The sequence below is a fragment of the Monopterus albus genome, unplaced genomic scaffold (assembly GCF_001952655.1).
Source record: "Monopterus albus unplaced genomic scaffold, M_albus_1.0 scaffold69.1, whole genome shotgun sequence".
NCBI classification, from domain to species: Eukaryota; Metazoa; Chordata; class Actinopteri; order Synbranchiformes; family Synbranchidae; genus Monopterus; species Monopterus albus.
This window is the reverse complement of record NW_018127949.1, coordinates 2,623,293-2,649,393: the sequence shown is the minus strand read 5'-3', so window position 1 is coordinate 2,649,393 and position 26,101 is coordinate 2,623,293. Positions and strand designations below refer to the sequence as shown.

Here is a 26,101-nt window from a genome sequence, read left to right as displayed (position 1 = left end):
ATAAGTTAGCTAAAATATTAATTAAAAGACAACTGCACTTGGAATACAGTAACTTTACATTAGCAGGTAATTTCAGTTAAGTTGCCTTTGCTTTGTTTTGCAACTGACAGCTATTATTTTTTTTGTCAGTGTGTTGCATGTCTAATTATTTATTCATTGTTGTTGCATATTGACAGAGAGATACTGTATTCTGTGATAGGGTATTTTGCACAGTGATTTTACTGTATACACCATTTTGTCAGTCAGGCCATTGCTTTTCAGTTTTATGTCCAGTCTTGCTCAAAAGCTTCTGCTCTAAATTGTTTTGCCTCCCTCCTGCTTTCACATTAGCACTTTTTGCAGGTTTTTTGCAGCGTTTGCAGTGGAGGGCTGTTATCTCAGCAGTTATTTGTCACAGGAGTCCGACAGCACTGATGCACACTTCCTGTGCTCTCTCTCTCTCTAGCTCTTCTGTCCTCGTGGTGTGAGGAGCTGGGACGCCTCCTTCTCCTCCGTCACCAGAAGAACAGGCAGAACGAGCCTCCAGGAAAAGTGTCCATGCAGCCCCCTATGAGCTCCATGAAGCCCAGCCTCTCACATGGGTCAGTGTTCCCACTTGCTGTGCTTAGCTTTTTGGCTTATGTGTGAGGTGTGACTTGGGTCTTAGGGAAATGTAGGTAGGTAGGTAGTACTTTATTGATCCCACAATGGGGAAAGCCCTGCCTCTCCACATGAAGCCCTGTGTTCCTTATGGATCAGTGCCAAGACTAACTGCTTGCAGCACAGTCGGTAGGAACAGTCAGTCTGTCACAATGCAAAATGTTAATAATTACAGCAGTGTTTTTGTTTTATAATCCTAACAATAAAACCTTGTCTTTCCTTAATGTTCATCAAATTCAAATACACTTTATATGGCTACTACTGTGAGTGTACATGACAAATATTTGTGCAGTTTTGTTTGACTACGTGATGTGTTTTTGTCCCCTGCAGAGATGGGTCTTTTCCCTACGACTCAGTTCCCTGGCAGCAGAATACCAATCAGCCTCCAGGTTCGTTGTCTGTGGTGACCACTGTGTGGGGTGTGACCAACACCTCACAGAGCCAGGTGAGAGAAAAGAGCAGTCATACACGTTCTGTACATTCAGCTTCTCAGCTGTTTTGAACATCTTCATAAAGTATTCATCATTTACTAATGTTTATGTCACTGTCCAACAGGTGTTGGGGAATCCAATGGCTAACAACAACAATCCCATGAACCCTGGGGGTAACCCTATGGGCTCAGGTATGTCTAGTAGTAATCCAGGTATGAACTCATCTCAGTTCCCTGGCCCTCAGCAGCAGTTTCCCAGCAAAGGCAACTCCAACCAGGGCTACATGCAGCAGGGCATGTATGGAAGACCCAACTACCCCGGAGGAGGAGGTTTTGGTGGCAAGTAAGTGGGCATTGAAGTGATTAAACTTGCTTTCAAAGAAGTAATTCTGGCAATCATTTAAATTATCACAATCCTTCAGCACATGGGTTTGAGGACATTTCTCATATGGTGCTGATCTTCTCATAGCTACCCTGGAGGGCCTAATGCTGGGCCTGGTGGAATGGCTATCCCTCCACACTCCCGTCCACCTTCAGACTTCACTCAGCCTGCCGCTGCTGCCGCCGCCGCTGCTGCTGCAGCTGCTGCTGCCACCGCAACTGCCACCGCTACAGCAACTGTAGCTGCCCTGCAGGAAACCCAGAACAAGGACATGAACCAATATGGACCGGTATGACAAGGGACACAACTGATAGCAACTGTGTAATAGCATCTGTGTTTATAAAGGAAATTATTGCATTTTTGTGCACATCACACACTACTTGGGATTCTGGTTTATGCTCACTGACTCTGACATTGTAATAACAGCACTTGAACAGGGAGCTGAGAGAAGTGGATTTAAGCTTATTGTTGAACAAAGCTAAATCAATATGAATGATAAATACTGTGCCCAGGCAGACTACTCAGACGAGCCAAATAACTTGTTTATCTACGACAAAAGCTAAGAGTAACAGGATAGAATGATTTTGACTTTGGTAAGTTAGAACATTTTTGTGTTTTGTGATCCATAACAGCAAATTTGTAGCACTGACAATCAACTCAGAGATGGTTGACTGAACCCATTTTGTCTTCTAGATGAGTTCGTCTTTCCAGATGGGACCAAACCAGGCATACAACAGCCAGTTCATGAACCAGCCAGGACCTCGTGGGCCTCCATCCCTCTCTGGGAACATGGGCACAGGCATGAATGCATCCAACATGAGTGGGCCCCCAATGGGAATGAACCAGCCCAGAGGCCAAGGCATGGGACCTTTTGGGGCCCATGGCCAAAGGATGCCTCAACAAGGCTATGCAGGACCCCGGCCTCAAGGCATGGGTATGCAGGGCATGAAAAGGCCATACCCAGGGGAGGTGAGCAGACGCAAATGCAACACTTTTACTGTCAAGATTTTGTTTCTTTTTACTGTGTGTTGAATATATGCCTGTCAACACTGCATCTGCAGCCAAACTATGGTGGGCAGCAGTATGGACCAAACAACCAGTTCCCTAATCAGCAGGGACAATATCCCACGCCCAATGCCTCCAGGCCACTGCCGTCTCCTAACTACCCTGGACAGAGAATGCCAGGACAGCAGCTGCAGGGCCAGTACCCTCCACCCAGTGGTGCCATGGGCCAGTACTACAAGGTGCACTATGACTGTTATTCTCTCACATTTGTAGGATTATTTACAGGGAATTGTATGCAACTTTAGCAAAGTGTCAGAAGGTGTACCAAGACAAACCGTAGTGGTTTGGAGAGGAACATTATTTTTACCTATTTTATCAAATTACAGCAAGAACCACCGTTTAATGGCCAAACAAATAACTTCTCTGGGAGTGGATATCAGTACAGCCAGGGTAATATGAATGGGGTAAGTTCATTTTTGTACTAATTTAGTTTTGTCACATTAGAATTCTTTTGATTGTATTGTTTATAGTCCTGTGAACATTTGATTTACTAACTGATTGTCTTCACTATAGCCGCCAAGACCAGTGGGTAACTACCCTCACTCCCCAGTGCCAGGTAACCCCACCCCTCCAATGACCCCAGGAAGTAACATCCCTCCATACCTGTCGCCAAACCAGGATGTGAAACCACCCTTCCCTCCTGACATTAAACCAAATATCACTGCTCTCCCTCCACCTCCAGGTCAGTAACTGGTAAATGATCAGAGGAGAAAAACCTGGTTCACTCTCTCAGGATCTCATGTCTGTCTGACTGACACTGTTCTCTACCGGCACAGCCAGCCACAATGAGGAGCTACGTCTGACATTCCCAGTGCGGGACGGGGTAGTCCTAGAGCCCTTTCGGCTAGAGCATAACTTGGCTGTCAGTAACCACGTCTTCCACTTACGGCCCTCTGTACATCAGACACTCATGTGGAGGTAAGACATCATGGACTCAATCAATATGTAGTACATTTTTAGATATTCTACCCAGATATTTATGGCTTTGAGAGCTTCATAATACAGTAGGTTGTTTTTCCCTATTGCAGTGGTCTCTTTTTAACAGCTGAAATTACAGAATCAGTATTAGAACTAGAGATGGCAGTTTCTTTGGCTACATCGGCAAATATAGTGTTGCTGTTTTTGCTATGTGCTAAACAACATCACACTTTTCTGTGCAGATCAGACCTGGAGCTGCAGTTTAAGTGCTACCACCATGAAGACCGTCAGATGAACACCAACTGGCCGGCATCGGTCCAAGTCAGCGTCAACGCCACACCCCTCACGATCGAGCGGGGCGACAACAAGACCTCCCACAAACCCCTGCATCTAAAGCACGTATGCCAGCCAGGAAGGAACACGATCCAGATCACAGTCACTGCCTGCTGCTGCGTGAGTGCACAAATCCCAGAACTAATAAAAAGAGGTTCATACAAATCCTGACACAAAGAAATAGTTGCCAGGTAAATATAATGTAGATGTAAAGAATCTGCCTGGAGATGACTTTGAATACTAAAGCTTAGAACAAAAAAAAAGATCCATAATAAGCAAATAAACTGCAAACCCAATACTGTACACCTTAGAGAGGATGTTTGTGGTAGTAATTACATGTTTTCCTGCAGTCCCACCTGTTTGTGCTGCAGCTGGTCCACAGGCCCTCAGTCCGCTCTGTCCTCCAGGGCTTGTTGAAGAAGAGGCTTCTTCCTGCAGAGCACTGCATCACTAAAGGTATTCACACAAGAACACAGTCACATTTTGCTCCCAAAGGTCCTGATTTGTTCTCAGGGTCCTTACTTGCCCACGATATTTCTCTTCTTCTGATTTAAAGTTAAGAGGAACTTCAGCAGTGTAGCAGCATCAACAGGCAATGCCACACTCAATGGAGAAGATGGTGTGGAGCAGACAGCCATCAAGGTTTCCCTCAAATGTCCGATCACCTTCCGGCGAATACAGCTTCCAGCGAGAGGTCATGACTGCAAACACATTCAGGTAATCACTGCAGAGATAAACAGTCACAAATCTGCTGCTTTGGGGGCAAATAACTTTGAAATGGTGAACTGAATAACAAGAGCCATTTTATCTTGTTCTTGCAGTGTTTTGATTTGGAATCATATTTACAACTGAACTGTGAGCGAGGGACATGGCGCTGTCCTGTATGCAAGTATGTTTCATCAGCTTTAATACAGAGCAGTATTTGCCCTGTTTATACAGTAGCTTTGACTGTAATCCACTACATTGTGTCTCTCAACATTTTAAGCAATGCCTCTCTTTTCCACAGTAAAACAGCATTGTTAGAAGGACTTGAAGTAGACCAGTACATGTGGGGAATCTTGAATGCCATCCAAAAGTAAGTTGAGAAAAGAAACAAATTTGTAATGCATATGATGTATTTCTCTTAACCTTCATGAATTGTAACCATTTGATTTCATCTATATTTCACCAGCTCAGAGTTTGAGGAGGTCACCATCGACCCCACATGTAGTTGGCGACCAGTGGCTATCAAATCCGATATCCAGATCAAGGAGGATCCAGATGGACCACTGGCCAAGAGGTTTAAGACCATGAGTCCCAGCCAGATGATCATGCCCAATGTGATGGAGATGATAGCTCAGCTCGGCCCCGGGCCGTCACCGTACCCATCACTACCTTCTCAGCAAGGGGGCGGCAACAGTGAATACGGCAGCCAAGGTTCTATACAGTTCAAATCTACAATCCCTATAGAGACTAGTACACAAAGTCATAGGTGGTCATGCTTAAAAAACTTAAACATTCAACACAAAGTTTATAATAACTAAGAAATGTACATCTGTATTTACTGTTTTTTTTTATTTGGTGTGCTAGGCAACAGTTACCAGGGACACGGGAACTTTGACTTCCCTCACGGCACCCCTGGTGGTACGTCGATGAATGATTTCATGCATGGTCCCCAGCTGTCTCACCCACCTGACATGCCCAACAGTCTGATGGACAAGCCACTCTCCCACAACATGCCTGACTCAGTGAGTTTGACTGTGTTTCTATTAAATTCTTTTCAGTACATTTCACTTCTCATTGCTTTATTTTGTTGTTTCTGTTAAATCACATCTAACTGTGATTTAAGAGGGCTAAAGTATATAAATCAGGTTCATTTTGGTAGGAGAGCAGAGATTATACACAAAATAAGCACACTATAAAACACCTGGAAATATATGTTTAAAGGGAAGTACCATGCTGAATGACCATGGGAAACAGCCATAAAACCATAAAACCTGGTAGCAAACACACTCTCACTTAGCTTGACAAGATAAATCACACACATGTTCAGCTCTATCTGCGTTAATCCTTAAAAAAAATTAAAAAAAATAAATAGAAGTAACTAGGCTATTAGTTGCAGCCCTAGTCTGAAGATTTCCCCCATTCTCCCTGTAGATACCTCATTCTGCTGGCAATGACCATGGTCCATTGCAGCAAAGCTTACATGCATCTCCACACCCTGGGAGCCAATCGGGGCAGCAGCTACACCACAGCGGGCCTCCTCAGCCCTCACGACAAGTTCCACCTACAGCAGCAGCAGCAGCAGCAGCAGCCTGGCCCCAACAACCATCCCCACAGCGATCTGCCCTTCAACCCCTCCAGCAGCTTGGACAGCCAAGCAGGGTCGGACATGCCCGAGCCATCATTAGACGTAAGTCCTGGCACACAGCAGAAAATTTCACAGCCAACCTACATATAATCAGAATGTAGGTAGTTTACCTGAATGCCTAACCAAAGTTTCTCCCTTACAGCTTCTTCCTGAGCTTGCTAACCCTGATGAGCTGTTGTCATACCTGGATCCACCAGACCTCCCCAGCAACAGCAACGATGACCTTCTGTCACTCTTTGAAAACAACTGAGATGATTCAGACATAAACTTTTCTGACTGCCTGCAGTTTCCTTTAGAACCCAGGGCAGTCACTCAGTACTTGATAAACACAAAGATGCACTCCCTTTCTCTTCTTCCTCTTGTATAGTTTTCATTCGCCAGCGCAGATTGACTGAAAGAAGTTAAAACTCAATGCTCACGGTGGGATGCCCGCCCCGTGGCGATACCTTTGAACTGTGCAGCTATACTTAGTTGATTTTTTTATGCCACACACAAGTGTATATGTGCACATTAGGAACGTGTTGTAGCATTTTTTTATTCATGTTTTGTTTCCTTTTTAGAGTAAAAAGGAATTCACTGTATAAAACAGAAAAATAACTGAAAAAAGTGCTATCTGGCCAGTGTGCATTATCTCCATATTGCTATTCCAACTGGAGAGGCCACAGCTTCCTTAAGTCACAGCTCCATTCCCTAAGTGGTCTGGTTAGTCGCACTGTTTTGTCCACCACACATCATTTAAAAGCACAAGAGATTCTGGCATTGGGGGAAAATGAATTCTTTACAAACAAAGAATTGGATCCATATATATCTGTCCATGACAAAATGTTTTTAAAAAAAATTTTGACAATGTTTTGAAAAGATTTTTGGGAATGATTGGCTTCCACTTTGTCTATAATTGTGATACTTACATATTTTTGTCAAATAGAGATTTCCCTGCTTTTCATTGCCCAATAGAGTTTACAGATGGAATGGAGAAGATTTTGGCCCCACTGAAAAAAAGTTTATATTGCATCCCAAGAATAATATACATGTACTACATAGTGTGTAGCTTTCATCCTCCTGTACAGAGGAGTGAGTTTATGGAAATTGATGGTACAATATGAGAGTGGGGGGTTCCTTTGGCACTCCTGCTGTGTTTATTGCTTCCTTCTACAGCTCCTTCCATGCCGTGTACTCTGCATGAGCCCCTGGTGTTGCTCATGTCAGCGTTTTTGCAAAGTTGCATCTCTCTCCCTGTTAAATGATGTGCTGTTAAGTAGTCTACAAAGTGCATGTGTGCCAAGCCTTTGTCTAGTGCTGTTCCAAGTGGTTAAAAAAACATAGTGTGGATTTTATCTGTTGTTGTTACCACCGCTCTTTTGTTTATATGTTTGTGTTTGATTTCTGTCAGATTTAGTATGATTAATTTAACATTAACATTGAAGGGATAATGCTGATACCAGCAGTACATTTATCATGTATTTGCTGGATATACTGTATTATGTTTGTTTGTCTTTTTGTTTTGTTTTGTTGTTTTGTTTTGCTGAATAATTAACCTATACATTAATCTTTTGGGAAACTGCTCAACATCACCAAAGTTTGAGGGATGAGAATGGAGATGTTTGTGTTTGCTTGGGCCTGTGAAAGACTGAGTATGATCAAGTGTGTGCATGACTGTATGTGTGTGTATGAGAGGTAATAATTGGTTTCAAAGATATGGAGGAGGACAATTACAGTTTATCCATCACTACTGTTCAAGAAGTGGTGTTTAAAGCAGTATTGGTGCAGACATTTTGCCACATTTGTTTTAAGTTTCACTTTTTGAGAAGAGTGCTGTTCAGTATGCAAATGTATTATTTTTAAAGAAATGCTATTGTACTGTAAATATAATTGTGAATATTTTTATATCATCTTGATATTGTTTGTTCTTTGATCATTAGTCATCCAACCCAACCACATATGCTCCCCTGCTCCCATCTGACCACTGACTTTGTTTGCAACCAGCAGCTGTCTTTTGCCTCCTTGTTGCAGAGAAGCCGGTCCAAACATCTCATAAGCTACTTCCTGCAGGCTGTCCTGCTTTCTAGTCACTTTTCTTCCAGTGCACTCTGTCTCACACCTGTCATTTATAGACGGGTGTCCCATTTCTCTGTGGTCCCCTTCTCTGTATCAACTGAAGGTGATTGTGTAGCATCATTTCACCTGTAAGATGTCAAGCGCAGTTTCAAGCAATATTTTTCTTTTGTACACATGTATTTGATTGAAAATGATCAGTGCTGTCTAATCATAAATTTCTATTAACATTTTATCAGTAATGGTTTTAGAAAGATGTGGTATCAGCTGGCTTTCAGTGTAATTAGTGAGCTATGTGAATATCATACTTGTTGCTAGCTGTCAATACACAGTGGTATTTTAAAGATATATCACAACCATATTTTAAAGAAATTCATGATATTGTTTATATTTTTATTATAGAAAATGTGGCTTTTTTAAGCATGAGACCATATACAGCACATCTTTATCCCTTTTTGTTTGTGGTAAGTTATTTTGTACTGTTTTTCTTATTAATCTGTAAGGCTAGAAATCCAATTTCTTTCAACTGTAGCATTGTGTTCATTAAATCACCTTGGGTTTATGTAAGCATAATTTTGAACATCTTTTATGAAATATGATTTGTTCCAGTTCCACACACTGACATGCTGTTTCATATTTATGTCACAAGGAGGCATCAAATCAAAATTCTTTTTTAATGATACACGGCCTCGGTTTTATTTGTTACTATATGAATTGAGACTTTCCTTGGAAATCATTGTCATTTCATATTTTGTTCTTACTTTCAAGTGAGCCAATTTGATGTATTTGGCAGCACCCAAAATTTGTAGTTGCACTATCACAATAAAGGGCCATTTCCCTGGGGGAGTTGTTTAAAAGAAAAAAAAAAAAAAAAAAAAAAAAAAAAAAAAAAAACAATTAAAAATATAGAAAGGAAGGGCATGTTCATCATTCAGGCCTGGAAAGGTTGAGGGCAAGGTTAAGTCAAGTGTCCCAAGGATGTCTGTATATATGTAAATGAATATAGAGACATGTGAACAGAAATGTATTCATTTTCCCTGGGAATGTGCATTGTTTCTTCAGAACAATAAAAAGCTTGCAACCCCTCTACTGGAAGTGGCTGAATATGGAAAATGTTAGTTAGTGTCTTTGGGTATCTCTCAGAGTTTTGTTCCCCCTCTGTAATATAGTTTTGCCTCTTTTGTTAGAGGAACTGGGACAGCTCTGTTTTACATGTAATATTTAGCTTAAGTGTTTTAGTCTATCACCTACGTACTCTGAGGTGCTAAAGCTAGAAAAAGAAAAAAAAAAACAGGTTACAAAGAATAAATAAATAAATCCCTTGGAGGGGTGGGAGAAAGGCAGTGGGAGGACAGGTCCAGACGATTGTAACCAAATCCATGGTTTGTACATTTTTGATATCATGAACAGTTGGAAAAATAATACAATCTAAGGTGATTCATGCAATGTGGCCATTGTCTTTATGTTTGTACATTGTATGTACAATCATTTCATATTCTAAACTGGTCAGAAAATGAAGAAACTAATTGTGATTTTTAGTCTTGCAGAACTGTATGTAGTTAGATGATGTGACCACCTAATATTTATCTAATAAATATGTATTCAGATGATACGTGTGTCACTGTGGTTTTGTCTTCTGTGCATTTGCATTATAGTAAGTTAGGCCTGCCTAACTCTCTCAAGCTGTTTATCTGAGCAGAAGGTGTAAATAATGGTATCAGATTTTATTAACATAGCTTAAGGTCAGCTTGGCTTTAGCATAGCACAATAAGAGAGACAAGGTATAGGCCACCTGCTCATAGGGTGTAGAGGTGTGGAGTATATTAAAGAGGAAATGATAAAATAAAAAGAAGCAAAAAAGAAAGCGACAGAAATGAATGGAGCAATATGGGTAGAATGTGCTTTTCAGAATATAATTACTCACTGTATCCCCACATCTATGCCAACATCACCCATCAACTGCAATTTTTTTTATTTTTCTCTCACAATATACTGATACTGTATAGCCTAAAGTACTTGAACAAACTGCTCTAACACTACTAATGCAAATGAAGTGAGTTTCAATCTCAAATTCTCTCGCAATATTTTAGTTGAACACATGCATATATACAGACAGTTTATAATTGATGTAACTCCCAAATCTGAGCTCTGTGCACGTATTGTCAATCAGAATCTGAGCCTTCTGTTGTCCATAGTATATAAATCTATGCTTCGAGGTATAGTTATGAAATACAACCAGTGGGCCAAAGACAGAGAGAGACTTGTTTTAATGTTTCATAACTGCAGAGAAAGACAGACAAACAAGGGCTTGGTCTAGAATTACTCCCTGATACCCAGTGTCTGCATTATGAAACGTACACGCCAGTGACCTATTATCGCGAGATTTGGGTCGTGGCCACTCGTAGAGGAGACGTCACGTTACGTCCGGTTTTGTAAGAGAAACTTCCTCATTTTCCATATGTAATATTGCTGACCTTGGCGAAATAACTATTACTTTTGAAAATGCTAATTTTATCAAACAGGATAAAGTTATGGTCTCTGGCTTTTACAGCCGCACGCATGTACAGCAGCGGTCCCGCCGTTGCTAACAACAATCCCACCGTTTACTTTGACATTGCTGCAGACAACGAACCACTGGGCAGAGTAAGCTTTGAGGTGAGAAGATAAATGTCCGTATTTACTTAAACTATGATAATGTTTGCTTTTCAGCGAATAAGAAAAGAAGCAGCACATACATTTCGCCGTGTGTCCTTTCAGTAACGTTAATGTTTTATGACAGTCGTTCAGTCAGTTTTCCATATACAGGCTATAACCTGTTCACACATGAACCTCAGGCATTTCATTTTTTTTCTTTGCAGCTCAACGCCGACGTTGTGCCAAAAACTGCAGGTAACATTCATTACTGATTACCAATATATATCTTTACATCAGTCAGCACCAAACAGATACAAGTTAGAAAAAATAAATTGCATTTAGTGTCGTGTAAAACCTTGGGCATTTGAGAAACTGGAACAAGAATTGTTTTTTTGACATTGTTGCATAAAAATGTGATTTATAAAAGCTGTTGAACTTTTTGTGAACTGACTGTTGAGTAACTTATGCTACTCATGCATCATCATTTAGTAACGCAGAACAAAGAAACACATTTTTAAATTATTGTTACCGGCCTTTTTTTGGTACAAGTGCTAATGCTATACCTGTATTTTGGTATAAGTCAAAATATGAGCAAGAACTACGCCTGAATAAAATCAGGTGAAGGAAACAAAACTGTGACTTTGAGCAGACATTCAATGCCACCTTTTATTAATTGCCAGTTTTCAGTCATCTGTGCCACAGACACATTTTACTCCATTCCAAATAGTACTGGGGTTAGATACTCAGTTTAGGAAAAGACCACAAAAAGCATCTGGTTCAGATTTTTAGTTGACCTGGAACACAGTCACTATGTATCTGACTAATAGACTACAAATGAGGCAGCCCTAAAAAATTAATGTATCTGTTTGCTGGAGACCTGTCACAAAGATCCAGTGTTCAGTGGCCTGTATGGATTGTCAGAGAGAGGCTCTTATGAAGAATCTTTTCCTGCAGAAAATTTCAGGGCACTTTGCACAGGGGAACATGGCTTTGGTTACAAGGGGTCAACTTTCCACAGGGTGATCCCTCAGTTCATGTGCCAGGTGGGTTTCTCTCTTTCTCTTCTTTTTGTTGCCCAGTGTGGTGTTGCGGTGTGATCACAGTGATATGTGTTTTCAGGGTGGAGATTTTACTAACCACAATGGAACTGGTGGGAAGTCAATCTATGGATGGAAGTTTCCTGATGAGAACTTCAAACTGCAGCACACTGGACCTGGTAATCATCCCATATCCCAAAGCTGGTAGTGTCATTGTTTGAAACTGGGCTGATGAATAGTTTGTCTGGAGCCAAAAATAAAAACATGCCAGACAAAGGATGAAAGCCTATTTGGGCATGTACTTAAATATTAGAAAGTATTAAAAAGTGATGTTTTCTGTACATCAGAAAGACTAAATGAGGGCCTATACACCTTGTTTGTTTTTAAATTGAAATGAATGTTTCATAGTGTCCTGGTGTGATTTGTCTTAGTCTCTTCACCAGCAGGTGTCAGCGTTGTGCAAGTAGTTTTCAAACCACCAGTCAAAAATGTCTTATGACTCTGTCAAGTCAAGATTTTTATTTGCCATTTATGCATAAACAGACAGTCTAGGCATATAGGAATTCTTGTGCAGCTCTCCTTTGGAGTCAGGTAAAGAGTCAAATGCCAGAAAGAACACTTAGTCTTAAAATAAAATGTTATGTAAAGGTAACAAAGTATTTAAAACGGTATACACAAAAATAGGGTAATAGTATTTTCTCAGTGAACTTCAAACATCGCACTTAGTAATTCACATGGTGGAGTTGGATATGTCATTACGCTTGGTGAGGCAGTGAGGGGTTATAACATATTAAAACACACAAACTGGCTTTAGAAAACAGATATTTTCATAAATTGTCAGTGAAACTTGAATTAAAACCCTGTGTTCTATTGAACGGTTGAATAAATTTGTGACTTTTGATTTAGTGCATGTTAAAGCCATTCTGGCAACTCAAGTGAAAACAAGCTATATTTATGTTTTGTTATTTTCGACCTCACTGAATTTGAATTTGTTGGATTGTAGGCATCTTGTCTATGGCCAATGCTGGACCCAACACCAATGGATCCCAGTTCTTCATCTGCACCGCTAAAACAGAATGGTATGTACTGGCAGATGTGACATTATAGGGTTGATCCTTTTGCATGTATTCTTGCACATTTCACCAGTATTGGCCTGCTCTCTGTTACTGGCTGGCTGGTAACTTGGAAAAACAAAAGCACATAACTAACTTTTCTGTGTTCTGTGAGTGCTTGTGGTGGCAGTATATGGTTTGGACACAGCAAACTTTGAAAACATTAGTGAGTTTGGTTAGGCTCATGTAACATGGAAAAAGAGAGTAGTTACTCTGGGACAATTTAACATATTTTGGAGTATTGAATGCACATCTGTTAATGCTACTTCGTGCAGGTCACACTTGCCGCATGTTGAAAGTGAAGTGTAAATGTTACTAGAAAGATTGTCATTTCAACCTTTATGGAAAAGTGACCAATGGAATGGAGTACACGTCCAAAAAGGGTTTTATAGCAACTTAGCTGAGATCTGAACAGAAAAGCATTCAAATCCAGACGAGTCCAGGTATCAGAGGCTCCTCACTCACCTCAGCCAAACAAAAAGTCGAGTTATTTTATAAATAAACTCTTTAAACTAACAATTTGTCCTAGGGATCTAACTCAGGTTAATAGTTAAGTATATCGCTTAAAAATCTGCTACCGTCTGGATTTTTTTTTATGAAGCTTTTTAGTATGGTTTCAGCTGTGTCCAGTTATTGTTGAAATGTTGTCTGAGTTTTTTTCCCCCACCCTGCTGGGAGTAAAATCTTGGTGGAAGCAGTGAATTCTTGTAATTCTTTTGGCATGAAAGCAATAATGTGAAAGTGTATAAATGGCAGAAAACAAGAACGATCATTGCAGAAATAGTATCGTCACTCAACAAAAAGCTGTGAGTCAAACCCAGCTGGGTGCACTGTAGATCACCTCCCTGTCCACAGCGGTAATAAGAAACCTCTTCTTTCTTCATTTAGGCTGGATGGCAAGCATGTTGTCTTTGGCAGTGTGAAAGAGGGAATGGACGTGATCAAGAAAGTTGAGTCTTTCGGTTCACGGTCTGGACGAACCTCTAAGAAGATCACTATCACCGACTGTGGAGAGCTCATCTAGACCCCATGTCTAGCGACGCAGTCCTCATTTCACCTTGTTATTTCAGTGTTTCTTTAGTCGTGGCACAGAACGATACCTCTCTTTATTGACAACAGATAATGTCTGAATCAGGCAAAGTTTTTCAGCTGGAACTTTAATGTCCAGGAATTAACTACTGCAGTTAACTGTGATGCCGTAAAATGTGAACTAGTATTATATTTGAGGGAAAACTAGTAATTCATTAACATAGATTGAAATTGGGTTGATAAAGTGGAATTTATTTAAAAGACAAAAATAAAGTTTTATTTTCTAACTAAATGAGCTTGTTCTTGTCATCTCTTGTCAAAAATCCCCAAAGGAGATGTTTTAGTCAAACAACTGACTTATAAAAGCTGTTTGAGTCAAAGGTATGGCCATGTATTGGGGGGAAAGCAAGTTTTATCACCAGCTGAGTAGTGAAGTGTTTTGTAATTCTCCCTGCTGCCTTCTGCTTTCCCCATCAGCTTCCGCCAACCCAAGACTTTATTCCACCAGGTATTTGTTCTGCTGAAGTCTGTTTAGAAGAATTTAGGGCTACAATGTCAGATCTGTTTGCTCCTTTTAGGTGTCGAATCATTTTGTATCACAGTGTAGTGTAGGTTATGTCACAAGTGGTGTATAAAAAAGTGATGAAGCCAAATCTGGTAAATACATTTTAAAGACGCTCCAGATTATGTTGTGGACATTTAAAAATATGTAACATCTGTATTAGTTAAGAGAGAGTGTGGTATTATTTGTTGTCAGTTACACATGCCTGTGTAGACTTTCCTAGCTCCTGAATCTTTACTTCCACATTGATAAATTTAAAGCTGTGTGCCTCTATTGTCTTAAGAGACAAAAAAAACCAGGAGCACAATAATGTGAATAATTTGTTTAGGTACATTTTAATACAAAAACATCCATCTCATGGATTACTCAAACTAAGGCACATTAAGTGGCAATTCACACTTGTTAAAAAGTAAAGTCATAGGTTATTTCTGTTCCAGTTTCCATTTATCACAATTTCACTGAAATACAAAGACCCTCTAAAGCATTCACATGCAACCTTAGACTTGCATGTTGCATATGACACATTATAACCCATGACCCAGTGAGTCTTAGCACTGTGTGCCAAAATGTGACTGCTTGGTAATTCATTCTCTTTGTCAGTAAAATGTTTCTACTGTATTGCATTGGTTTATAACAGCTTTGGAATGACAAACTACCTGAAAGGTGTTTGTTATTGGCACATAGTGTATAAAGAATAAAAGTTAGTTGGCTAATACAATGTGTTCCTTCACAACGTATAACAATCAATAAAAGTAATGGCTTAGAAATATATACAAAAATTATGTACCCTCCAGTACTGATAATGCATATATAATAATGCAGATACACATTAATACTGCACATCCCTTTTAGTAAAGACTTGCTGCATAATTTATACAGAAGACATTCAGGTTACTTCTGGAATATACAAACATGTAAAACTAAACTTCACTCATGAATTTTGTTCCAACATGTTGGACATGAGTGAAGACAGACAGACCTAAAGTTTCTTAATTCACAGTTGGCAAGATTCTTGGTTCATAGTTGAGACTTCAAATGAATATTCACACGATGAAACTGAGTAACTCACAAGAACCCAGCAAAAGCAAAGTACATGTCTCCACTGAGAGGCAGTGTAGGAATGTTCCACCACAATGAGCTTCTTACACTGAGTCAGTGTCAGACAGAATATTTCAAAAGAGTAAACCATTAGATATATTACAGTACAACAAAGTATATTATCTTGTAGGTTTAGTATTTAAAATATAACCATCCCTTTTTGATAGAACTTTGAAGGAAGGCGAGTAGAGTGTGTTATTGCACGCGGCGGCAGTAGTAGCCGAGGACTTTGCATTTTTCACACAGGTGCTGCGGATGCTCCTTGCTCTGGTCTGACACATCCAACCCATCCGGTTTCTCCAGAGGGCGCTGGAACAAAAAAAATAAATAAAGATTTACTGAAAATTTTATTTAACACAGTAACAGTTACTCTTAAGAGCAATCATGGCAATTAGCTGATAGCATCCATGACTGTAGAATCACCTTTAGATGAAATGCTAAATTTTAGAGTTAACCTTTCTGGTTTCAGTTCCACCATCAGCTACATAATGTAGTGACAAAGCTAAATGTAAGCATATATTTACATTCAGGTTTAGGTGTGTCTGCAGCTAAAAAGATTTTACCTGCAACACTGTGCTTTTATACAGTTACACAGGATTCGATTAACACGGTTAAACCTGTTAGCTTGGTCCACAGAGAAAACATGAAGCGGCTCTTCACCTCAAGAGTCAAATTTCAAGAAAATATGCTTGATGTGGGGGCGTTTTGCAAGCAGCCATCCTTATCTCTCGATGCCTTTTTGTCTGTAGTTTGGATGTAATGTTACCTGCTTATGAGGGTAAACGTTGATGTGGCACTTGATACATTCTTGTCCCATGTTGGCCCAGGAGTTCCCGCTCATCCATTTCCTCTTACATTTAGGGCATTTGTATTCACCAAAACATCTCTTCTTTCCCTGGTACGGGGTCAGGCCTTCACCTTTAGGTCGAGCCTGAACAGATATTAAGAGCAGAAAGCACATTATCATGATTGACCTCATGTGCAACCCACTTTCACTCTTACTTTGTAGCTTTAAAATGGGACATTTCTCAGTGTGTTCACCTCAGCACCTTTCACCACCTTTAACTGGAGGAGACTGGATGATTTATTTGGTTTCTTTGGATGGCAGCCAATTCAAAGCTCTGTGAATAAAACAAGAGGTGATAGTAGACCTGCTGGTGGTCAAGAGAGTTGAGTTTATGAAGTAGTTTTTTCTCAGGACTGAAATGAATATTGTTTCTGTCAATGCAAGTAAGAACATATCATCTGCTTTGATGTCTAAGTATAATCCTTAGCCCTGGAAGAGTGAGTCTTACATTTTAAAGGAAGCTTAGTTGTAGACGGACAGTGTAGATATTTAGAAGACTCCTTGTACTGTAAAAACAAATAGACTTTTAATGCTTTCATGGTTTATTCCAAGGACGTTGAAATATATTGTAATTGTTAAGTGTAATTTATTTGGTGGACAGAAAAGAAGGAATCTCAGCTTTCTCATTAGAAATGAATTCTCCCTCCAGCTGTGTTCCCAAGGGACTGTAAAGGAGGCCCCCAGCCTGTGTGTGCGTGTGGGCGGGTTTCTTGCTATAGGACAAATACCTCAGGCTCTCAGTCATCCCTCCAAGCTGGCCCCAACCCACCAATCAAGACACAGAGATCTTAGCAGGGAGGAAATAAAACCCAGATGAACTATGCACTTGTATAACATGACAACATCCTAAACCCATCACAAAGAAATCATCTCAGCTGGTTTAAATAAAAAACACTGTGGCTTAAAACTAGGGCAAAACAAAGTTAATACTGAATCCGCACCACCAAAGGAGTTCACATCAAATCTTGTTTTGGTTTCACAGCAGGAACATATGTCAGATTCAAAACTTCTAACAGCTATTCATTTCTAAGGCTACATATGTTTAAAAAAACGCATTTAACGTACCAACAGCCAAGTTTGTAACTGTTAAACATTTCGAGCCACCACAGGGTACTGTGGGAGGTCACTTGTGATGGCAGCCCTCTTTTTCAGGCACCCACAGGGAGAGCAGATAGAGCATCATCTTCCTGAGGGAGGAAACAGCTTTCACTCTGCAGAGCAAGCAAAACAAACTCTACCTAAAGTCTGGAGTCCAGAGGGCAGCAAAGGGCATTTTGCACTCTGGAGTTTCCACTGGTCCCATCAAAGATGTGACACTGACAACCAACACTTTGGACCCAATAGTGGATATGCTTATGAAAAGCAAGAATGTTTGAGTGATGGGAGGAAAATGCACAAATCCACCATTAAACAACTGTGCATTACAGTGTCTTTCATTAATTAATATTCAGTACGTGATCATTTTTAATGAACATTATTTGAACTAAGACGGTGTTAAGAACAACATTTAGTACAGGTGCACCACTAACTGTCTAATATGATAATGTTGGGATGGGTAATGCCAGAGATTAATACCTCAATATTAGTACAAATGTTTTTTATTTCTTGTATATAGCTATTGTATGGAAAATGGCAGGTAAAGCATTCAAAATGATGCTGATACTAAACACATTATATAGCCATGCTAGCAACTCTCTGAGGCTGTACTGAGGCATGCCGGTGCTTTGAGCTAAATGCTAACATCAACATTCTCACAATGACACTGCTGAGATGCTGATGTTTAGCAGGTATAATGTTTACCCCACTACCATTCAAAAGTTTGTTTAGACTTTCCCATGGATTTGAATGGGAAAAATCTGTCCAAACTTTTGACAGGTAGTATATGTTTATCTTAGTTTTTAATTAGCACTTAACACAAAGCACAGCTGAGACTAATGATAACATCATTAGCTTTGCAAGTATTTGGTTATAAAGTATTAAATAAATTAAATTTTTAACCTAACAATGGTGGAGCCTTAAAGGCCAATCAATCCAATAGATGTCATTTCACTCTAAACCACAAATGTGAATCTCATAGTGGCACCATCATGAGGAGGAAGTCTATAGGATTCACCCTCTGGATTCCATCATCCCCAAAGTGCTGAATCTATTGACTAAAATATTTATTATGTCCAGCACATCCTACCCAAAAGCTAGTGCACACAGCAGTGAAGCATGATTTTAGTGCTACAGCAGATAAGCTTGGCCCAAATCGTTGTAGCCTGGTGAGAGAGGCCCAGGGAGTTGACCACCTCCTTCAGCCCTCATCTGGAAATCATCAGAATAAACAATAGACTACTGCAAATCCTTACCCCCCACTACTTCTTTCTCTCTCTTTCATTCACTCTCTGCCCACATGATACCGTCATCCTGGAGAACACATCAACATTAAGCCTGTTCTGGACACCAAGTGAACAGTTACTCCACACTAACAAACCCAGAGTGAGTATTTGAAAAACTCACTATAAGCAGCTGGTGATCTTAAAATTGGCCAGAGATGACTATGGTGAGGGTACTGTTAAAAATTAGGAACATTAGAAGGCTGTCTTTGTCATGATGCGACACATATATAGTGTATGTTTTAAATAACGGTCCTGATGATACAAGTCAAATATAATGATGAAATGAATTTGAAGAGATTAGCATATTTGGATAATCCTTTCCTAATCATAAAATCTAACAATTTCATTAAATAGCAAATGTAATTCAGAAAATCCAACTCTTTGGAAGAAAGCTGTCCATCTAAATTAGCAAATAAATGATTAATTAAAATAATTAAAATACCCTGGTGTCTACATACTGTATATAATTCATTCTTCAATTTAAATACCTGTGTATATAATAATTTGAAGTATGACTTTGAGAGATGCTGTTGTATGGATTATGACACACTGTAATTACTTCACTTGAAGCTGGGAACTATACCGACATGCCAGTTTAGTTGTTGCACAGCTGCTCTCACTGTGTCACTGGTGCTGAACTCAGCATCCTGCCTTTAACGCAGGTTTAATTGCAGATAAAACCTCTCTGCTGGTTTCACCACAATGAAAATACAAACCACAGAGTTGTGATTCAAGGAAACAAGATGTGGGGCGCTCCCTGGCCAATGGAAGCACCCTTATGTCCTGTTTTACACAATGGTGCTTCCTCCTTTCCAGAATTTATCAGGGCCAAATGCTCCACTTATAGAAACATCCACATAGCAAATGAGTCATTTAACGGCACGGAGCTATAATGCTTCCATGCAGCCTCTCTACAAATCTTGCACATCTGAAATACTGAATGGATTAACCTTCTCCTTCTCCAAAATAAATGTGATTAGAGACAAACAACTGGTGGCCAAAAAGCAGATAACTGCTCATCTGTTTTTTTACAGGCTGCCCCAGATATTCAGTCTTCCATCAGGCTCATTGTTCACAGCATGCAGAGTCTTTAAACTACCAGAATGATTCCACAAACTAATTCACAGGAATTTAGGTTTAAAAGAAGAAGAAGAAACTAATTGTGTCTGACTACTTCTTGGTAAAATGTCAAACCATTCCTTTAGTTACTATACAGTCTAAGCAATATGATATTGAATCATGGAAATCAATGGTTATTACAGAAAGTAAAATGTTCAAAATGGGTTTCACTGACACAGACATCTGCTCACAATGCACTCTAGTTTGCACCGACAGTTACTTTATTTTCATGCTACTTGGACCTGCCAATCAGTTTATTCTCTCTGGATAGCAGTGACAAACTCTCCACGATCTTGGGCTGTAGAATCCCTCCTTCTCCATTACATAGCTTACTCACAGACGTTGACCACCTACCAATTAAATACAGAAACCCACTCCTCATTTCTCTAGCTATTGCCAAGAAAACAATCTTTCAAAACTTTTTTCAGCACACCCCTGATTCTTAAGTTGAAGAAATAAATTCTAAAAAAATCACTACACATAAACCACTGGACCAACCTTCTGACAGAATACATCACATTAGAGAAAACGGCATCCACTCACAAGAATAGTTCATCAGCTTTTTATGACACATGGAACCATTTTTAACACATTTCAACTTGAACCAAATACCTGGGGATGAGGCCACGCACATTCCCAACAATCTCTAGAAACAAGCTGTTTTTATTAGTTGTACTGTTATCATCATTATTATTGGTCATGTTTTATTTATTTACTTCCCCTCCTTTTCCCTTTCTTGCATTTCATAGACTGCATAAGTTGGAAATACCCACACTTCACACACTACATCCTCATTAAACACTCTATAACCTATTGTAATGTCATGTAACTGTTGTCTTGTCTCCCATGTTTGGTACTGTTTTGTTAATGTGTTACTTTGTTTCAATAAAAAAAAAAAAATCAATGGTTAGAACTGAAGCAACTCAAGACTAAAAGTATCTGACTAGATATAAAGTCCTTCTGCAGACCCTGCAGCTATCAATAGTTCCTCTGCCTAAAGTATTTTTCAAAACAGACTTTCCCTTCCATTCAAACATGATTAAACTGCAGCTGTGAAGACTTTCACCCACTTCCTGTGCTACCTACTGTTTCTGAAAATACATTCTAGCTGCGGACATTGTTATGGTTTGCGGTCTTGCTTCCTGTTTGGTGCTTTTATTTTGGCTAGTTTCCTGTCCTGTGTCACCTCACCTGCCTCAGCTTTACTCACCACTCATTGTGTTCACCTGTCCCTCTTTATCCCTTGGTTGCCTGTGTATCTATACTCTTTCCTTTCCCTCAGTCTCTTGCTGGTTCATCCGGTCTCCATACCTCGTTGCTCCTGTCGTTCTCTACTCTTACTCCTGTTTTCCTGTGCTCCATGCCTGATCACCCAGTTAGTTCCTTTGCTCTCATTTTCTGCGTAACACTTGTAAGTTTTGGACTTTATCCTTGCCTCATCTATGGACTTTGTGATCCTGTGACTAAGACTGCCTTCTTTGTTTTTCACCTGTTTTAGAGCTTGCTAGTTTTGGCTCCCTAGTTTTGTTATGTAGCTCCCTGACTGTACACTAGACTCTGAAACCTAACAGACATCTCCAGGCAGCTGCTCTCTGGCCCTTTAAATGAGTGTCCGAGAGCTGCTCCTATGCAGAGAGAGAGAGATGGAGATGACTGCAGCCAAGCAAAGCTGAGTGAACAATACAGCCTGACTTCCTGACCTTTGGTTCCACAGCCCCTCTGGAGAAACAATGCTCTCCTTATTTAGCCCATGTCCTTCCCACCATACCCCCACTCACTGTCAGCACACTGTCACTTGTGTACTCTCTTTACAGTAACCAGGTTCACCTAATTGGCAAGGGAGCCTTAACATGCCACAGTCCTGAGTTAAGGGCTAAAAAAGTGTTTAACAACCATATTTTGGTCACTTGGCTTAAATTATGAGTAGTTTTATGATTACAGCGATGTAAGGACTTTGAGCTGAACAGAATAACTTAATAAATTAGAAATAAAGTCATTTTTCTGCTACCCAGTGTACAGTAAGATATGTAATAAAAGTAGATTTTTTCAATTGTCTTGAGCTAAAAAGGCCTTAGATTCCAGCCAACAAGAACAAAAAGCACTTTGTTCATTAGTTACAGCTTCAGAAGAATGTTCAGCTCAGTTTCAATCGAAGAGGCTTTTTGTCATGATGACAGCTCCATAATCATTGTTTTTGGTCTGAAAAATTAGCAACACCTGATAAAATCTGACATTTTTCTAAAGCAGAGCAAGTGCGACAGAGAGCCAAAAAACAGAGATGGATTCCAGATGTTTCAAACTACAAGGGCCGTGGCTACAAAGAAGAACTTTATATCTAAATATCCAATATTTAAGCTTCAATATTTAAATACTAACCTTTAAGTACCTGTAGCCCAAATGCATGAACTGTCATTTGTCCTTTTTTAAAATAATTTTTACCACTTAAGGCTTCCACTGAGGGAACCATGTGCTTCTTTATCAAAGTGGCAGACTTTCCAAGTTAAAGATTGTTAAAGGCCCTGCACACACACACTTCCTGTATGCTTCTCTCATCTCACTGAGCTGTAATATTCTTCCTTTCCACAGTCCAAAGAAACTCGATGCCGATAAGATTTTTTATATCACTCCATAAAAATGGCTTTTAAAGATTTTTTTCAGTGCTTTGATTTATACCTTTCTATTCTTCATTTGAAAGAAATGTGCTGTGCAAAAACTGGTGTTTCAAAGATGCACACAGTTTCCTTCCTGGTGTGATTATACATCAAAGAGGCTCAACCTCAAGACTAATACATACTCAAAAATAAGTGCCAGTGTGTTGGTTGTGCAGTTAATGGTTGAAAGCTTCTTTGGTTTGGACCGGGAGGTGTGTTTCTGAAGCTGGGGAGCCGACAGTCAGACCCACCTCTTGTAGTGATTGCCAGGTGGGCACAGATGTGAATAAGTTGAGTTATAAGCTTACTGCAAACTATTTTCTCTGCATTCTTCACATTCCTCCACTACTTTTGTTCACAGCTGAGCTGCCCCAGTCTCCTCTGTGCCGGCGGTGATAGAGGCGATGAGCTTTCAGAGACAGCAGATTGAGCGATCAAAAGGTGGTTCAAGTTCTAAACCACGGTAAGGACAGATCAGAGCTAAGTGACAGACTTCCCTTAAATTTCTGTTACTTGTTTCTGGGTTAAAGGAATATTCTGGGAAATACACATTCACTTTATTGTAGAGTTAGATGAGAAGCTCTATGACACTCCTGACAATTTTAAATATGTAGTTTAGCTGGAGCCAGCAGCCAGTTAGCTTAGCTTAGCATAAAGACTGAAAATGAGGGGCTAGCCTGTAGCACAATCCACCTACCCCCACCTCATAAATTAAAATGTTATATCATATAAATTACCAGTAAAAATGTACAAGCTATTTTTAATTTATGCTTTTTACTGTTATGCCAATGTCAGCTGGCATTGGCTCCAGCCCCCTGACCCCCTTGCGACCCTCATTAGGATAAGCGGTATAGATAATGAATGGATGGACTATTGTATTAATTTGATTGCTTCCATTACACCTAATAAATGTCAAGCAATTCCCTCTGACCATGACTGATGGAGAGCTGCAGCTGCTCATAAAGCAGTGGTAACAGTTCTTTCATGTTTAGTAGAGGTTCCACAGAGAAACCTATCATCTTTCATTAAGGCCAGCTCCAAGATCCAATCTGGCATCTGCTGATCATTACCATATGTAATGAAATATGTGCTGAGAAGCTTATTTCATGCTGAGAAAAAAAAACAAACTTAATATTCAGGCTTGGCATTTATGTTGTTAATACTGTTAAATAAAATGAGGGATGACAATATACCTTGAACTGTGATGAACAAATGTGGATGTGATCTGCCAGTTTGATCTGATCGAATCAGATCAAATATGTCATAGTCACTTAATGAATTTCCTTTTCTCAGACAACACTTCATATTAATCAGAACACACTAATGCAATTGGAAGGCAGCTCAAATGGCCCACACACAGCACGGCTGTTTCAGTTTAGGCCACAGCCTGTGTGGATCTGCGCCTGACTGTTATGGCATTAATGACTGGCTCACCTGAGGGCAGTCTTTGATGTAGTGTCCTTTGTTGAAACATAGGTGGCACAAGTAGTTGGGTGGCGGCCTTTTGCTAGATTTGCGTGTCTCTGGGGACAGGGAGAGGTCCGAGAAATGGCCAGCCAGAGAGCTCAGGCCATCCACAATATTGTTGAGTGACCCATAGGGCGAGGAGCTCTTGGGGAAATTGTTGTTCAAGGCCTGGGAGAGAAAAACAGACCAGGATGGTAATCGCTGGCTGCAGAACCATGCACATTTAAAAGTTGAAAAATATCTTGATATACTAAATCAGGGCTGCAGCCAACAGTTTCTTTGAAGTATTATCATTTGATGAATCTCTTAACTGTATATGTAGTCAGTAAAATGTAAGAAACTGCCATCACAATTTCCCAAAGCCCAAGGTGATGACCTAGTTTTGTCCAACCAACAGTCCAACAACCAAAGATATTCAGTAAAGGAAAGAAAAAGCAGCATATTCGCACATGGGGGTATAGCAAACTCTAGCTATTTTTGCTTGGTTAATGACATCAATGATAACAAAAATAATAGATTAGATGCGGTTGTTCGTCTACATGTCAGCCCTGTGATAGACTGGTGACCTGTCCAGGGTGGACCCCGCCTCTCACCCAGTGTCAGCCTGGATAGGCTCCAGCTTCCCCCATGACCCTATTCAGGAATAAGCGGTATAGATAATGGATGGATGGACAGATTAATTGACATTTTTGCTCTACACAAAAGTATCTCTCATTTCATAAAAGCACAGAGGAACATCGTTGTAAGTCAACGATGAAAGGGCATTTCAGCTGATATGTCAGTCCATCACGCTGACTGATTCCCTATGACAGTAGCAGACATTATTTCATTTCTGCAGATGTACTGTCTTTACTGCATTTACTCTGTGAGCCAGCACTGTCCATTTCCTTGTCAGAACAAAATGCCTTTGTCATGCCCTCTTCCTACTGGTCCTATAGGCATTGTACAATCAGCATCATTGTGTCTCTGGTGGAGATGGATGCTATGGCACCAAGGGGCAAACATGAAGAATTGCACATAGACAGAAAGAGATTTGTAATCAGATGCACATGTGCTGTACAATGCACTGGGTAATGTTCTGCAAGAAACCACTGCATATCTGTGGCATGTGCAGTTACAATCTGAGTTGTTTTATTTATAGTTTATCATTTTAAAGTGTTTATCAGTTAAAATACAGCTGGCTGTGCTTTAAAAAAACTAACTTTATAATGATTTGTATAAGTTTTCCTACTTTTCCTGGATGGGCCAGTTTTATATAATGCAACAACCAGCCCTACTGCTTAAACACTGAATACTAGCACAGTGAACCTTAACATCTTTAAGCTGTGTGAGAGGATTTTCTCAACCTGCCATTCCTCCACCAGCTGCACACTGATACCAGAACGGTCTGAACACACTCAGGCACTATACCAGAGTATAAAACACACATTCATACACTAGGCACTCACCACTGTGCGACCCAGTGAGGGTATGCAGGTAAAGTGTACTGTATGGGTAACAAAAATAAGATGGAGTCTAATATGCCAATATAGTATTCACTGGCTTCTTAGGAGAAAGATTTGTGACATGCAGCAAAAATGTCAATCCGTGGATCAAAGTTTCAAGGAAGCATGAATGTTGTAAACTGTCAAACCGCCGTGCTAAATGTTAATCACTATGAGCGCGTAACATCACAGTAATTCTACCTCAGTCCTCAGATGGAAGAAGTTGTTGAGATGGCTGGAGCTCAGGTCAGCTGCTCTGCGCTTGGAGTTGTTCATGTCCTGAGGCGAAGTGTCCGACTCGGCTGTGCACACGTCAAAAGCGCTGCCCTGAGTGTCTTGCAAAGACATATAGAACCAGTTGAGCAGCTGCGCAGGTCGGTACACAGGGGTACCAGTCTCTATAGCAGACATCATTTTGTTTTTGGAAGGACGCGCCTTTTTGGAACAGCACCGTCAGAACCGCTGGATTTTCTGAATCACCCTATTTCTCCCAGTCATCTCTTTGCTCCTT

At 40.1% G+C, this 26,101-nt stretch overlaps 3 protein-coding genes across 4 annotated transcripts in view; 2 read left to right on the top strand and 1 right to left on the bottom strand.

Annotated features, from left to right (window-relative positions):
- The window catches only part of LOC109962884 (zinc finger MIZ domain-containing protein 1-like), a 109,629-nt gene extending 100,596 nt beyond the window's left edge, over positions 1–9,033 (top strand). The window contains 19 exon segments of the mRNA XM_020604966.1: positions 446–581; positions 970–1,084; positions 1,195–1,412; positions 1,539–1,740; positions 2,145–2,420; positions 2,513–2,695; positions 2,843–2,920; positions 3,030–3,198; positions 3,293–3,434; positions 3,677–3,887; positions 4,118–4,223; positions 4,324–4,484; positions 4,589–4,656; positions 4,774–4,842; positions 4,939–5,183; positions 5,337–5,494; positions 5,904–6,044; positions 6,046–6,159; positions 6,260–9,033. Coding sequence (XP_020460622.1) covers positions 446–581; positions 970–1,084; positions 1,195–1,412; positions 1,539–1,740; positions 2,145–2,420; positions 2,513–2,695; positions 2,843–2,920; positions 3,030–3,198; positions 3,293–3,434; positions 3,677–3,887; positions 4,118–4,223; positions 4,324–4,484; positions 4,589–4,656; positions 4,774–4,842; positions 4,939–5,183; positions 5,337–5,494; positions 5,904–6,044; positions 6,046–6,159; positions 6,260–6,367 — 2,900 coding nt within the window. The 3' untranslated portion in view covers positions 6,368–9,033.
- A 1,476-nt stretch (positions 9,034–10,509) lies between these two features.
- On the top strand, positions 10,510–14,273 carry ppifb (peptidylprolyl isomerase Fb). Of its 2 annotated transcripts, XM_020604942.1 has the most exons (7): positions 10,510–10,601; positions 10,721–10,824; positions 11,028–11,058; positions 11,758–11,846; positions 11,923–12,019; positions 12,844–12,919; positions 13,841–14,273. In XM_020604942.1, exons 2-7 carry the CDS (start codon positions 10,729–10,731, stop codon positions 13,974–13,976), a joined length of 525 nt encoding a protein of 174 aa, XP_020460598.1. In that variant the 5' UTR covers positions 10,510–10,601; positions 10,721–10,728; the 3' UTR covers positions 13,977–14,273. The 2 variants fall into 2 exon arrangements, with proteins under 2 accessions (XP_020460598.1, XP_020460596.1); XM_020604940.1 differs by having other exon boundaries at positions 10,547–10,824.
- Positions 14,274–14,912: 639 nt separating this feature from the next.
- On the bottom strand, positions 14,913–26,025 carry LOC109962921 (zinc finger CCHC domain-containing protein 24-like). The gene is made up of 4 exons (XM_020605071.1): positions 25,792–26,025; positions 24,074–24,274; positions 16,408–16,572; positions 14,913–15,950 (listed from the first exon to the last, which is right to left on the bottom strand). The coding sequence occupies exons 1-4, from the start codon at positions 26,002–26,004 to the stop codon at positions 15,837–15,839; spliced, it is 693 nt and encodes a 230-aa protein (XP_020460727.1). The 5' UTR covers positions 26,005–26,025; the 3' UTR covers positions 14,913–15,836.
- Positions 26,026–26,101: the final 76 nt, after the last annotated feature.